The 16,347-nt window shown below is 37.8% G+C and overlaps 1 protein-coding gene across 1 annotated transcript; it reads right to left on the bottom strand.

The window, feature by feature from the left end:
* Positions 1–4,349: 4,349 nt before the first annotated feature.
* LOC134675987 (uncharacterized) lies at positions 4,350–8,570 on the bottom strand. Its single transcript, XM_063534298.1, has 4 exons — positions 8,486–8,570; positions 7,282–7,823; positions 6,241–6,410; positions 4,350–4,458 (listed from the first exon to the last, which is right to left on the bottom strand). Exons 1-4 carry the CDS (start codon positions 8,556–8,558, stop codon positions 4,350–4,352), a joined length of 894 nt encoding a protein of 297 aa, XP_063390368.1. The 5' UTR covers positions 8,559–8,570.
* Between the last annotated feature and the right edge of the window lie 7,777 nt (positions 8,571–16,347).

Genomic DNA, 16,347 nt, shown 5'->3' with positions numbered 1-16,347 from the left:
TGACCGTGAGCTGAGACTAAAAATAGGGATTTGGCCTCAATTTCCCTTCCGATATGTAAGCGGTCAATTAATAGAATTGTTTTGATTTATCCGTATGAATTAATGCCAAAGCTTTACCTGTAAACTACCATTATGCTATTTTGAAGTACACGCTTGGCGTGGCAATGCTCGGTAATAAATATTCATAGGTAGAAGATTCTTAGTAGAATGTGCAAGTCGTAAAATTAGTCTGGGGTAAGTGCGTTCATAGCACACCTGTACTATTTAGAAGTCTAACGAACGCTTTGTTGGAGAAAATCTTAATAGTTCGAGCGTTTCTATGTCCGGCAAAGATATAATTGGCATCGCGTGTGACACCTTTGAGTGTTCATGCGCTTTGGTGTCCGCTTACCAAGATTACTTACGCTTGTTAACCACCATCGTGATGTGAAAGAGCATTAACTAGTATTTTTTAAGCAAGTGCGAGAGGGACCAATGCTTGTTAGACAACAAAGCAAAAAAATAAAAGTGTTAGTTTTTAATAAATATATTTAAAAAATCATGACGTGCTGTTATTACAGTAAACAAACAAACACATAATTATATAAAATTGTACACAATGTACTTTTAAAAGGAATCAAAGCAAGCATATTATAATGGTATTTTTAGTCAATTAAGTTGCCATAAAACATACAATTAAGTGCATTTTAGGGTAGAAATGATAAAGTCTGTATGTCTCCAAAAAGGTGTCGAAGAAGTACTTATAGCGCAAACTTTTTAACTCATGCAGTAGTCCAGTAGATGGCGTTAGTGTCAATGAAAATATTTAAAATGCATTGAAAAAGGAGATGTTAAACTAATTGAGAGTGATTAAAAATAATAAAAATTAAGCAAAATTATATTTTGTATTTTGCAGTGAAGCTGTAATGTATGAAACAATAAAAGAAACAGAGACCACGATATGTGGCGCGTGGTGGCGCCATCTACAACAATAACGAAGAATGCAACTTGTAATGGAGATAGGCAGACTTTATTTTTTACCTACCCTGCTAACATTAGGTTTTAATTGGCCCATACAAAAGCATAGCACATTAATAGCACCACATTTAATATAAGCAGTCAATAAAATTCTCAAATTAGTTAATAGTGTTAATACACCAATCAAGTGAATCGAGTACTTGGTGAAATAATCTTACAAAAACATAAATAATAAATCATAACTAAAATCATCTCTATTCGAGTATTCATTGGAAATCTTCAAATCAACCTTATATCTAAGCATTATAATCTTACAAATTGTTAGCAATTATTTCATTTGAATTATGTCCAGAATTTTAAATATTTCATTGATAATCAAATCAAGCATAATGTGTGTTAATAAGTTTTAACACAACGTACAGCGCCATCTATGTCACATATCAGTACTTTACGTTTCTTAGTATATTCCGATCTAGTTTGTTTACATTTGAACCTAAATGCATGTATGGGAACTGCACGCAGTTAAAAATTGCAGTTGGGCTGCAGTCTGTCTGTATCGGCCCTAACACGAATGTGATAGCACCTACATTCCATAATCTATTATATTTAAAAAATCTCCGAGAGAAAACTAAGGGGCTGAACTATACTATAACAATACAGTTATGTTGTTCACATGAATGACTCGTATTATACAAAAATAAAAAAAAACGATTATGTTATGATAATATTGATAATGGTTTTGTCGTCAGTTATATATCTATAATTCTATACTGTTTCATATTAAAATACACCAATAATAGAGGTTACTACAATAAAGCAAAATCAAGTAGTATTTTCGAAAACTATAAAAAATATCGTCAAAATTATGATAATAAGTAAATTGCGTACAGCTGTGAAAAAAGTAAAATAGTGCAAGGTAAAAGTAAACTCTAAAAAGGCATGATTCACAAAAATATTAGTCAAAAAGGCACATTATTAGGAGTCGAAAAGTCACATTGATAATAATTATAGGGTTGGTCATACATAAAAGTTAAAAATATTTAAAAAGTCAATGGTAATAAAATGGGTAAGTATAGTGATTAGTCTTATTTATGTTTTACAATAGACAAAAACAAAGTGTGATAATTTTTACGTAAAGTTTGTCAATATAAATGTAAGAATACCCGTGATAAGTTAGTCAAAAATTAAAAATTGTTGATATGTAAATAAACGTGATATAAAGTTAGATCAAATGAGTAAAGATATCATGCATTATGTTAAAAAGCTCGCACCAAAAATGTGTAGACACTTCAAAAGCTTAAAACGACCTATGAGTATTTTTCCAACTCTATGGAAAGGTTGACAGGTCATCTCCATATAACTTATATTAAGTATAACTTAAGAGCCCTTCAACGTGCACACTAGCTCCACAGCTAAATAATCGTGATTATTTAAATTTAACGACAGGTATTTAAAAAAGGAGGCCGCTACGTACTGTATTGTGTATTTAAGTACCTTTTGAATACATCAAACTTGTTTTTATGTTGCTGGTTTCGTCGATCTAGGAACGTAAAACAAAAACGGCCGTTTTAACTTTGGACGCATAGTTTGACAAATCCAGCAACATGAAAACTAGTTTGATGTATTCAAAAGGTACTTAAATACACAATACAGTACGTAGCGGCCCCCTTTTTTCAATTTCTTTCGTTAAATTTAAATAATCACGATTATTTAGCTGTGGCGCTAGTGTGCACGTTGAAGGGCTCTTAAACCTCGGAGTAATTAACAACGGAGACGCCATGTCTAAAATTTTCGGTACAAAATAGTCTGCCGTTTTTTGCGGGGGAGGGGCACATCAAATGTATAGGTACGTCATGTCAGATAAACGTCAGTCCATACATATGGTTGACATGTGGTTGACCATTGGCCGCCTATTTTCGACAGAGGGGAACGCCTGTTAATGGCGGCTCCATTGTTAATTACTCCGAGTCTTAAACACGCCAAATCTCGCAAAATTGTATTGTGACACCTGTCAGTGTACCATCGAGTTAGAAAAATACTATAATTAACACATTAACAGTAAAACATTACAAACCAAACTTTCGTCACAATAGTGTCAGAAAATTAAAAACTATTATTTTTGTGACGGCAATCAGCAGATTTATCTAAGGTAAGGTGGGGTGAGACTAACACAGCTTATTTTACTCGGGGAAAAACAAACAGTATGAGGATTCCATACAAGTGATTGTCTTACCCTGGAGATAGTCTTACCCCACCTTACCTAATGTATTTATTTACATAACAAAAAAAAGTTAGTAACATAAATCAACATTCTCATGCTTTTTTGTACCCATTTTGCATTTTTATTAGTGCAACATTAAGCATTAACAGACCTTATTCTGTTGGCATAAGGTCTATATTATGTAGTACCATTATTAAAGTAATGATCCCAAGTACGCATTAACAGACCTTATTCTATTGTCATAAGGTTTATAATTATGTACCTTTGTCAAAGTAATGATGCTAAGTATGAAGATCTTCGTATATTCCCCGCCTTTTCCTACCTCTGTCGCAGTCGCATAATTATATTGATTTCCCGCTCGCACAGTGGCAATGACCGCCGGCATCATGGGTGGGACAGTAATATATTTACGCGCGTGCGATAGGGACAGGCACAGGCGGGTTAATGTACGCAATTCTTCATGAAGCGTCCTTTCTTTAGAGTCAGTAGCGTTAAGGGTAGGCCCTTGCTCTTGACAGTTATTTTATTGGTTAGAGCAGACACTATGGGCCGATGCAAACGGACTGCAACCCGATTGCAATTTGTATAGGAACTGCAGGCCAACTGCAACGTCGGCGTGCAGTTCCCATGCAAGTTGCAGTCGGGTTGCAATCTGTTTGTACCGGCCGTATACTGTAGGTAGAGTTTATAGTCTGTATCTTTAGGTATTTAAATAAAAGTAAACAAAATCTACCCTCAAATGGCTCCTTAAGCCAGTTGAGAGTACATGAAAATATTACATGATCAAATAATGTAGGTTAAAGTTGAGTAGTTCAGTGACAGATCCAGGCGGTTTTGTATTTGTTTGGTTAACCAATAAATGTTATAACTACCCGAAAATGTACATATTATTTGTCTACTTTTATTTAAACACCGAAAGATACAGAGTATAGTGAAAAGCTGTAAAAACATAAGGACAAACTTTGAACTTGGAAGCGGCACCCAAATATACATATAACTAATGAATATTGATTAGTTTATAGACCTTATGCCATAAAGGTTCCGTCACACAGGCGCGTTTTCCGGGCGTGAGCGTTTCATATGTAACAGCGGCGCGCCCCGCTCACGCCGCCCGCAAACGCGCCTGTGTGACGGAGCCATAACTTTTCGTTAAGGTTTATATTATGCAGTGTTAGTAGCGCCTCCTACCGTTGCTCTTGACGCGGGTGTTCTTCAGGGTGATGGTGGTAGACTTCAGAGGCACGCCGTTGTTTGTGCTGCGGAGCACTGGGCAGTATGTGCTGGAAACATAACATTCAATGGGGTTAAAAACACAACAATAAATTTTTCACCTCAGCAGCTCGAACAAGGCTACTTTACTTCTTAAAAATGACTCATGAGCAAAATGCGATTTTGCTCACTGAGTCATTTTGTCTCACTTAGTGAGCAAAATGCGATTTTGCTCACTGAGTGAGACAAAATGACATTCAAGTGACCTTTATAGTCAAATGTCATTTCAACATGCGAGGTCTAATACAAGTCCCTCTAGGTATGTTCTCACTGCTTAGGGTGAAAAATTTTGTGTACTACACGAGATCAAAGTTATTTACACGTCGTGCGCTTTTGAATCCCTTACTACGCTCAAGATTCTAAATTATTATAGAATCTTTCGCTTGCACGGGACTCAAAATAAGCACTCGAAGAAATATCAAAGTTTGATCTCTTGTTGTACAAATAACTATAGTAGTAGTGGTAGTAGGTACAGAAGATCTCACTCTCTAACAAAACGCGTCTATTACGACAGACATGACCGCTAGATGGCGCAAGCGCGATCAGGCGTTCCGTAGCGGCAACTACTAATGCTAGACCGCGGAGTGATTTAGCCAGTTATAACATATTATTATACTAATCTATGGATTTAGTTTATAATTTATGGTCATCATTGCCACTTTGCAAAATTCTTCCAGAATTCGAATTACCGTAAACGTACGATCGCAGCGCCATCTACGTCGAGCTCTGCGTATTAAATTTATCTTTAACCTCGTAAGACCCACCATATAAAATTTCCCAATTTTTAATTTGAACCTTATTCCATAAGTAAATTGGAACGAATTTAGTTTGTTTTTAACAGCAATAAAACAAAAGAAATGCTACTTTATTTGGTTCATGCAAGGTTCAAATTAGATTGCAACGAATATGTACATTCTAATGTACATTTAGTAGTCTCAGGAGGTTAATATAAAGCAATGAGATAACTAATTTGTAATTAGAAAAAACCTCACCTATAAGTTCGTTTTTTAACAAGCTTTTATTAGGTCGACCTGTATGTAACTAACTATGTAATGGAATCTAAGGTAACTAATTTAACCATCTTCCAACGATCATAGCGTCATGAAAATTGGCAGCTGTATGTAGTTCTGATGACAATACAATAATATGGTACTGTCGAACTGATCTGATGATGGAGACAGGAGGTGGCCATAGGAACGTCGACCTGTATGTAACTAACTATGTAATGGAATCTAAGGTAACTAATTTAACCATCTTCCAAGGTTCGTAGCGTTATGAAAATTGGCAGCTGTATGTAGTTCTGATGACAATACAATAATATGGTACTTTCGAACTGATCTGATGATGGAGACAGGAGGTGGCCATAGGAACTCTGTGATGAAACAACGCAACCTAATTGTGTTAGGGGTTTTTAGAATTGTCTCGATGAGTATTAGTTGTCTGTCGTGAGAAAAGTACAGTCAGCGATAAAAGCTTGTACCAAAAATGAAATTTTTGCCAAAAACTTAGCATTAAGCATTAGAAAGAACTTGCAAGAAGGTTAGCGATTTTGACATGTCTTTTAATTGAAAAACGCTTTTTAAAAATCAAAAACGATTACTTATGAAAGCAGAAGAATATAAATGATCGTATTAGATTTATAATTGTTACATATTTGCCGTAACTTATTTTTAAAATGTGTTTTTCAATTAAAGGACACATCAAGATTGTTTACCTTATTTCTAATGCTAAAAAAACGAACTGTAATGACCAAAATAAACTACCCAACTGTAATTAAAATTTAATAAACTTACATGGTATGAGCGTTGTCCCCAGACACTCCACAGGTGGAGCACACATGAGACCTCAATATCGGACATGTGACGATGTTCCGGTTGCCTCTCTTCTCTTTGACACAGTGCGTCATGTAGACCAGCGGTGTCTCGCCATTCTTACGGCAGAAGGAACACATTTTCTGTGCCACCTGGAAATAGAGAAAAATATTTCAAAACAATATTGAATATGGCCACAGAATAATTAATAATAGTACTAGGTACAGAAGATTCACTTCTAACAAAACGCGTCTGTTACGATTAGGACATATATGACCGCTAGGTGGCGACAGCGCCACGCGCGGGTTATGGCTAGCCACAGTAGCCACCAAAATTGGTGTGGGACGGATGTACTTGTAGCTGTTGCAAAGCGATGAAATCGCGGAGTGAGCCACGCCTGCCTTCGCCCCCACTGTGAATTCCTTTTGTAATAAGGTCCACTGATGTACAGTTAGTAGCGTTGCTGTTTGTACCTTTACACAAAGAACCTTTCGTGACTCGTATGGCTCAGCCTAGGTTGTTTCCACCTGTCCAATTTATTGGTCCAATGTGCATTGCGTCTCACTCTCTCACTAAGCAAAATGTGAGATACAAATACACGTTGGACAGGTGGAATTCTAATATAAGTAACCTTTAAAGGCTTGAAATTTAAAAGTTTTTAGTGAAGTTGTTTTGTAAGAAATTTTTAGATAAGATGATATATGGGTGGTCAAGTGAGTGCTTAACATTTTAATCAAGATGGTGGTATACAGTCTGTCAATGGCAAATCTCTAATTGATACCAATTAGGTAATACATATCTCTGAATTTCATTAGAACATTATGGCCCAAAAAATCTGGAATTTCCTGGAATCAAGGGCATTAGTAATAAACTTTAAAGGGCAGTCACAATAGATCATTGATGTGGCACTCAAGGCCCTCAACACCACAATAAAGGCTCCGTCACACAGGCGCGTTTCGCGCCCCGCTCACGCGCCGCCCGGAAACGCGCCTGTGTGACGGAACCTTTATAATTTATACATACCTCTGGGAATCGTGATGTCGCCCCTAAATTCATGTTAGTTGGTGTTGGAGATGTCGTAAAATTCAACCTCGGGTATGTAAACCTGTTGAAGTTTGATGGAGAGTTTTGAGACATAGGTGATGCTGGCGATACATTTGAATACACCGGTGAAGTTTTCACTGGAGTTTTGAACTCGAAACCTCTGTTGTCTCCAGGAAACAATTCGTAGAAACTCTTCGTACAGTTCCTTTGCTCAATAGCAATAGTTCTCGGTGGAGTTTGCTCACTCTGCTCCCTCCAATGCCTGATCGGAGACCGCTCAAGACTAAATCTCTCTTCATAGCTCGATCTTTCTATAGGCTTCTGCTCCGGGTTCCCTAAGATCTTCCGGCCGACTATTGGTCTTCTGGCAATGGCGAAGGGTGTCTCTGACCTGTACTCTGGAGGACGGAATGAGAGCTCCGGAAATGACTCAGGGGAGAAAGAGTCAGTTGAGCTTGAAGAGTAGTTTGGTGTGGGCTGTCCGAAATGCGATTGGAATGTAGTTGTTGGTGTATGCATTTCTGAAATGAGAAAGTAAATTTTAAACAAGGATAGAAAATCTTTACTATGATGGCAGCCAATTAGCATACTACTTGTCAGAAAGAGATAAGAATTGACATGTTGTCTTTACGGTTCTGGTTTCCTGGCCGAAATTCGTAAGCCATGCCTTACCATCAAACCATAGGTCTGCAGTCTGCTGCCGAAAGGCTCTGATGTGCAGTCAATGCCAACATGCCAGTATTAAATAGGGAGTAGGTACACTAGGTATTCTGTAGCAAAACTAAATCTTGGACAATCAAGTGAGTGCCACACCCTATTGAAGTCCATCAATACGACGATTCATCGCATGAATGATATCAAGGTCAAAATTGCATTGAAACTAGCACTGGGCCTATGCTTTTCTACAAACTAGGTACTGATTAACTGACGATGTACGTATACATAAAATCGAGTTGGATGAAAGTATTCTACCACTCTTATTGAAAACCAACTAGTACATAAGAATAATTAAATTAGGTCAACAAATACTTGTTATTCGAATCCGAGCTCTACCACATTGAGATAAGTTACAATTGCGTAAAATATATTATAGAGTATTATTTGTTTTATAACTATTTGACTAAAATGTGATATGTACGTAGGCCGTTACAAAATAACATTTAATAGAATAAACAAAGCTTACCATTTTCAGCAGTTTTTGGGAACAATCTATTTAACTCCATCATATAATCCATCATGCTTTTAGATGGCTGCATTTTGCTGCAAAATCACAAATAATCCATTTCAAAATGCATAAATATTTATCAAATTTCACTTCCAATTCATCATGTCAAAATACGCGATTTCGATTGTGTTGTAAATGCGTACGAGTCGAAGTTTGTACCTATTTTCCGAATTCCTCGAAAAGTTTTGACGATCGGATATTCAAGGACAATGAAAACACCTCCATTTAAAATGCAAAAAACTTAACGCTCTTTTAAAACAATTTTAAGCTATAATTAATTATGTTTTTAATTTATAACAGTATAATTTGAATATCAATAGCAAATAAACCGAGGAAACGTAATGAGACATAAAATGGGCATTTGCGCAATGGATTTGGATAGCTCGTATGGCGGTGCGGGAAATTTGAAATAAAAGCTTATCAGATAATAATGGCATATACTATATAATTATATGTTTTTAAATTTGCTAAAAGATTTCACAAACCCGCGTTTATTTTCAGTTTCGCGTGTATTTTAAAATAGCTACATGGGTTGGAAACTTGGAATTGTGTAAAATCGACATAATACGTATTATATTTTAATAAAATAACACTTACCAACTATCGAATAAAATCAGCAAATACACACAAACTTAAAAGATATCAAAATTTGAATATTTTCAAACTAATTTCTTATATGGTCTTCACTTGACGACGAATCCACGGCGAATGAAGGAAATTTTGTAAAATTCGATGCCTTGAAAAGGAGTCGGCGAATTTTGTCAAAGGAAGCCGACTTTGGCGGCTCGAGTACAAAGGATGCCGACACAGGTGCCGGCACGTGTCAAAAACTAGTCTAACTTGAGATACAAACCCATACTAACTGGGCGTGATTAGGGTTCAACACAGTTTGGATATTTGCAGGTTTTAAATCCGCTATTCGGCAACAGAGGGCGCTAGCCAACAAACGAAGACGATCGTAAAATAGTGACATAATATTAAATGGCAAATGGTGGTATTATCGTTTATTTCTCTAAATAAATGACATTTGGTTAATTTCAAAAGTAGTTTATACACGTATTAAAACATTTTACAATTAAAAGTATTGATCGATACAGCCGCTATGTTTTTGTATTGTCAAGTTCATGTCAATTTGTCAACTTCGTCTACTCGATACTAGATGGCCTAAATCTCAAAATACTTAAAAGCTAATATTTTTACCGAGCTGAGCTATAACCGCGAAAATCGAAGTTCGTCAATTGCGGGCATTTTTCTGTCACTCTAATTACGTTTTAATGAGATTAAAAGAGAAAGATCCCCGCAATTTGCGAATTTCGGTTTTCACGGTAGAGGCGCTGTTTGCTGGTTCCGTAGGTACGTAGGTAGAGTAGACCAAGATAACTCTGCATCGATTTTGACAGTACAGCCTGTGCATGTGTTATTTATACCTACGTCATAATTTCATAGAAGTTTGACGTTTAAAATAAAATCTGGGCTATCAAAATCGCTGCAAACTTATCTTAGTCTAACTCTATTTGCAGTGGCGTAGCTAGGGGGTGGCGGCGGGGGCGGTCCGCCCCGGGTGTCACCCATTTAGGGGTGACACCCGACCGTGAACATCAGTAGTGCCACCTATAAAAAATCGTAAAAAGAAAGCGACGGAGTAAATCCTGAGCTATTTAACAAAAATTACAACTATAACTCTTTTTAAATATATTTTACAATTTTGATTGAATTTTGGGGTGACACCCACAATTTCCGCACCGGGTGCCACCCATGCTAGCTACGCCACTGTCTATTTGGTATGTAATATTTGTAATATATAGGTAATCAAGGACATTTGGTGGTGCGACCGGGATGCAGGAATACCGAAAAGGAGGTGGTGGGACCACTTTGATGCATTGTAGGTACCTACCTATAGTTCGTTTTTAGGGTTCCGTACCCAAAGGGTAAAACGGGACCCTATTACTAAGACTTCGCTGTCCGTCCGTCCGTCCGTCCGTCCGTCCGTCCGTCTGTCTGTCACCAGGCTGTATCTCACGAACCGTGATAGCTAGACAGTTGAAATTTTCACAGATGATGTATTTCTGTTGCCGCTATAAAAACAAATACTAAAAACAGAATAAAATAAAGACTTTTGACCAAAGTTAAGCAACGTCGGGAGTGGTCAGTACTTGGATGGGTAACCGTTTTTTTTTTGTTTTTTTTTTGCATTATGGTACGGAACCCTTCGTGCGCGAGTCCGACTCGAACTTGCCCGGTTTTTTTTAGTATTAGAAAGAACTTCGCAGAAGTACGCTTGTGGTTCCAAATCCGGCACTTTTAGCGGTAATAATTTGAAGTAAATTATATGTCGCATTGGGCTAGCGTGGGGACTATAGCCCAAGCCCTCTCGCGCATGAGAGGAGGCCTGTGCTCAGCAGTGGGACGGTATATAGGCTGAAATGATGATGATGATGATGAAATTATATGTATTGACCGTGCTACATTAGATAATTCAATAATTATTAACAATTAAAGAGCCTGATAAAAACTGCACGCTTGCTTCTGTGGAGTTCTTTCTATAATGCTAAAAAAAACGAACTACTTGGTTGGTATAGTTGTTGAATAAAACGACAGGCGGGCGAGTGGAGAAAACAGAAGGAGGTCTCTGCCAGTGCTGTGCCCAAAGTGGGATACTAAATTAGACCATTGGCGGTCCCACATACCGCCAGCAGCAGAAGTTGCTAATCGGGCGAGATGTTCAAAATTACCTTGCCACAAATTATCGAACGCGGCTGACGGGTGCGACATAAAAGTGTGCACAGTGTTCGGGACGTGGCTTGCGGACGCGCAACAACGCTTAGTCCACAATGAACTGTAGACGAAGAAACATGCATTTTTGTAATCCTTTAATTTGAGATTATACAGTAATTCCTTGTTGCGAACACACTCGATAATTCTTTCCTCCATTTTTACCGTACGCACGTCCAAGCTCTCGCGTAGTCCGCGTCCTTCTGGCGCACTAGGGCTGCCAGTACATAAATCTTGATTATGCGATCCTGTGACCGCAATTATACGAAATTCGATTGCATTATACGAGTACAAAAAAAAAAAACTGGTCAAGTGCGAGTCGGACTCGCGTGTCAAGGGTTCCGTACATCACACAATTTTCAACATTTTTTTTTGTACGTGTAACGTGACGTGAGTGAAACGTCTTGAAAAACCCGAATGAGTCAATCAAGTTTTCAACACATGTAATATGAAGTTTTCTGGCGTGATGGCTTATATCTCTACAAATATGCAAAGTAGCTTAGATAGGAAATTAAATGCCGAACAATAGTACAAGTGTCTAAATGCGAAGACTAAAGACCGAGCTCCGCCAGGCGTGTCTCACTCCGCGATTTCGTCGCTTTGCTACAGGTAGCTAAAAGTACATCCGTTCGACCCCAATTTTGGGGTTTGCCATAAGCCGCGCGTGGCGCTGTCGCCACGTAGCGGCCATATCTGTGCTGATCGTGACAGACGCGTTTTGTTAGAGAGTGAGTCTTCTGTACCTAGTACTATTATTTATTCTGTGGCTCCGCGTAGAGCTTAAAACTCGGAGCGTCCGACGGGTCGCGCTTCCTACAACTTCCGCAAGTATTTTAAAAGCGAAGGCCGAAGAGAGATAATACCTACAAGGTGGCCAAAAAATACGCACATTCCCGTAGCCAGGGAGGTTTTGGGATTATACCTACTGAGCAACATTTACTATGGGACCCGAAATCGCGAAAAAAAATGTATCCTCCCATAGAAAACGGACCAGCCAAAACGTATGAAACAGCCAATTTTTTCTTCGCGATTTCGAGGTTGCACGTCGGCAACGGGAATACACTTACTTTATTTTTTGGCCACCCTGTATAGTGCTTCTTAAAACACGTGACAATACCTAGTAACCTAATCAATCAGTACTACAAGTACCATTGCGGCTGTGTGCCAGATACAGCCTAGTCGCATTTTTTTATCTACAGTCCAACTCACGGTTGAAGTTAAAGGCACGCCTCTTCGGGACGCTTCGGGTCTTCGGCCTTATGCGGATATCGGCCTAAGGCCTTCGCAATAGCTGTCTACATCATGTTTCACTTAAAGTATTGCGGCTGTGTCCCTAAAAAAACCTAAACCGCATTTTGTTTTTAAATCCGACTCACGCTTGACTCTAGATTTCTAATAAGTTTTCCTGTCATCTTTAGGTAAAGGACTATTTTGTGTATTTTTTTCAGAATTTTAGACTTAGTAGTTTCGGAGATAGAGGGGGGGGGAATGGTCATTTTTTGTCTATTTTCTTGAATAACTTCTAAATTTTTTATCGTAAATTTATAAAAAAAATATATTTGAGATTCTCACAATGAGCTCTTTCGTTTGATATGTAACACGACATAGTTTGCAAAACTTTGATTTTTAATTTTATGGTTTACCCCCCAAAAGTAGCCCTTATGTTTAAAATTCATTTGTTGACGTTACATATCCGTTTTCGGGTCACAGACCTACATATGTGTACGAGATTTCAACTTAATTGGTCCAGTAGTTTCGGACCAAATTGGCTGTGACAGACGGACGGACAGACAGACGCACGAGTGATCCTATAAGGGTTCCGTTTTTTCCTTTTGAGGTACGGAACCCTAAAAACTATAATTTTAAATCGATTTTTTAATAACTGGTGAATTTCGGTTTTTGCGGTAAGCCCCCAAATTGCGGGGATATTTCTCCAATGACAGCGTAATAATAGTGACAGAGAAAGATGCCCGCAATTTGCGCACTTGGTTTTTCGCGGTTATAGCCCGCGTTGACGTGTATTTAAGTAGTTGCCGTTCCATTAAATCGTATAACAGTAACAGTAATCGTGTAACAGTAGTTTGTTTTTGCTTTTTTTTGTTTCTTTTTTTGCATTATGGTACGGAACCCTTCGTGCGCGAGTCCGACTCGCACTTGCCCGGTTTTTTGAAGCATTGACAGTAGTTTAACATCGGTGTTTTTTTTCGTATCCAATTATACCGATTGACCAACTATACGACATGTATACGAAAATAATTTCATTATACGAATTTCGTAGCCTATTATACGATCTGGCAGCCCTGTGGCGCAGTGACGCGTCCCGCACCCCGTGCATACTACTGCATACCGTCCGCGGACGTTTTCGGCTGACAGGAACATCCAGCGCGCCCGCAAAATACCCGGGCATCGCATGACCGGGACAACAACGATATAGGTACCTAACATAACGTAAAATACCTACTTATTGTGTTACAAGACCAGAAACCTCACCTCAAAAGGATCTACTTAATCATCTTTTGCTTTCTATCAACGCTTACGTCTTTTTTGAACGGTACAGTTGATACTTCAAGTACCGTCTTTTTACCATAAGGGCACACGGGGCCCGTGCCCAAGGCCACCATCCTGGGGGGCCCGAAGGACAGACAGTAGAAGTTCTAACAGTATTTGATTACCCATAATAAATAGAGTATCATAGTAGAAAAATGTTAGGGCTCCTCTACACGATGGGCCAACGCCGGCCACTCCAAGGGACGCATTTATGCGTTAGAGGGAGCAAGTGATATTGCTATCTCATTCTACCGCATGGCCGCGTCCCTTGGAGTGGCTGGCGTTGGCCCATCGTGTAGAGGAGCCATTAGTTTAATTCGCTTTCGTTACTTTCCAAAAGGGCCCCAAAAATTCTTATGTGCCCAGGGGCCCCAGCATAGTTTACGGCCCTGGGTACTTGGTTGACAGATACTCTACATATCAGGATAGATGAATCTGACCTTGCAACCTGTAAGACAATATTGCCTAACATATGTTAGGCAATAATATACAATGCCAATTATTAGCATTTTGGACCGCCCATCGCCAAGACAATGGTGAAAAGGCAGAATAGATGAACGGGGTTGCGGCACTTATGTCGTTTCGTCTTTGAGTTATTTATAGGTATATGTCGGTATCTGATATATGTAAAAACAATAAGTCTTTTGTTTGTATGTTATGGTGGTTGGTGCAAGTTAAATAGACCTGTTAGATTGATTCAACCCGTCTTTTTTGCTAGTCTATAAAATATACCTAATTTTTCTACTTCTTTTTAATTAGTAGTAAAAAAAAAATTTTTATCTCTAAATCATCTCTTACTTGTACTACAGCTGTAAAAATATGGGTGTAGCCAACTTATTCAAAAATATGTCTCATAGTTCGCTGACATAAGAGCTATGCTGGGACATATTTTTGAGATGATTTGTGCACCCAATCACCCATTATTTATTTTTACCTACTTATATGATTTTTTGGTAACAAGTTTAGTCTTTTACTTTATTATTTCGTTAGCATTTCATATTACTTTAAAAGAAAATTCATTTGTGTAAAGTTAAAAATGTGCCAGGTAGTACGCAATTAAGTACAGGCCAAGTTTGAAAATTTACTTTCACATTTCCTGTATCATACCCATCATATTGTCTACCAAATATTATTTTTATAGGATAGAAGCTTTTAATTTAAAGCCTGACCAGGAATATATGATCACGCACCATGTTGCGGAATTTCACTGTAACTAATTTTTTCATACTATACTGAACTGTCACGCTGTACATGAAAATAACAACGCCCTCTTGACAATGATCATACATATATTACTGGTCAGGCTTTACAAACAATCTTTGTTATTTTGTTTTGCAATTGATAGGAGGAGGAACTTTAAAATAAAACAATACAACCCTTATTAATCTAGGACACGCTAGAACAGTCTTGGTATAATGAATAATTAAGCACCTATTTGTGATTTTAAAATCGTAATTTAGAAGACATCATGTACAGAATGTACCCACTATCCCAACACGACCTGTAACTTCTTGTTATTAATAAAATATTTGTATTTGGTAAATAAGTAGTAGATGACTGATTAGCTAAAAACGGACAGTCGTCATTAAAAATATACCGAGAATCTTGGGTCAGGAGCACTAAATATTATTTTCCTAATTATAGTTTTTGCGTGTCAAAAATTCGAAATGCCTCTTATTATATTAGATGGATTTATTTATTAGGCGGATTTACCCGAGTTTAAAGCTAAGCGACTCAATTTTCTTAAAGGTTATCCCTATTTAAGAGGATAATATACCAGACCGAATTTATAAACGTATTTCACGTCAAAAATAATAAGGAAAAGTTAAAAAAGGCAGTGCCTCCGCCAAGTTTGGAAACCACGGTGGTCTGTGTCTTGCGCCGCGCCGAAGATCCATACAATCGGATTATAATTGCGGCGACCTTGCTCCACATCTTGGACTTGCCATAGATGGGGCCATAGATTAAGCTCGGTATGTGTATCGAAGTTTTTCTTAGAATATATACACTTGTTTACTTTTTAACAATAGTTTGTTGACAGGCCCAATCAATCCTATCTCTGCAACGATCGGTTGGTTACTTGGTTAAGTGCTTAGTGAAAAATGTACTCCTAATACCTATATTAAATTTTGATGTAATAATATTAATGAAACTAACTATTTAATATTTTTCGCATAGTACAAGATAATACAAACAGATGTCGTGGCGGACCCGTCGATGTTTTAAATGTTTTTTTTAATATTCAACTTAATGGTCGTACTCGTACTCTATTAATTGACATTACTTTTTAATATCAATAATACCATAAGAAAGTTTTTGTTGTATTTAAAAAGAATATAAAAACGCGATATATTTACGTCTGATGACTCTTCTTCAGTTTAGTTACAATTACAATCAGGTCATAACGTGTTCACAAAGCTTTAGTAATGACATTAATGCCGCTTCTATCATATTTTTCAATTCTCTCGACTAATCCAAGCTTGTATCTGATTGCATGATCG

Source organism: Cydia fagiglandana, chromosome 23, assembly GCF_963556715.1.
Source record: "Cydia fagiglandana chromosome 23, ilCydFagi1.1, whole genome shotgun sequence".
NCBI classification, from domain to species: domain Eukaryota; kingdom Metazoa; phylum Arthropoda; class Insecta; order Lepidoptera; family Tortricidae; genus Cydia; species Cydia fagiglandana.
Note: the sequence above shows the minus strand (reverse complement) of the source record. Positions and strands in the feature narration are given on the sequence as shown.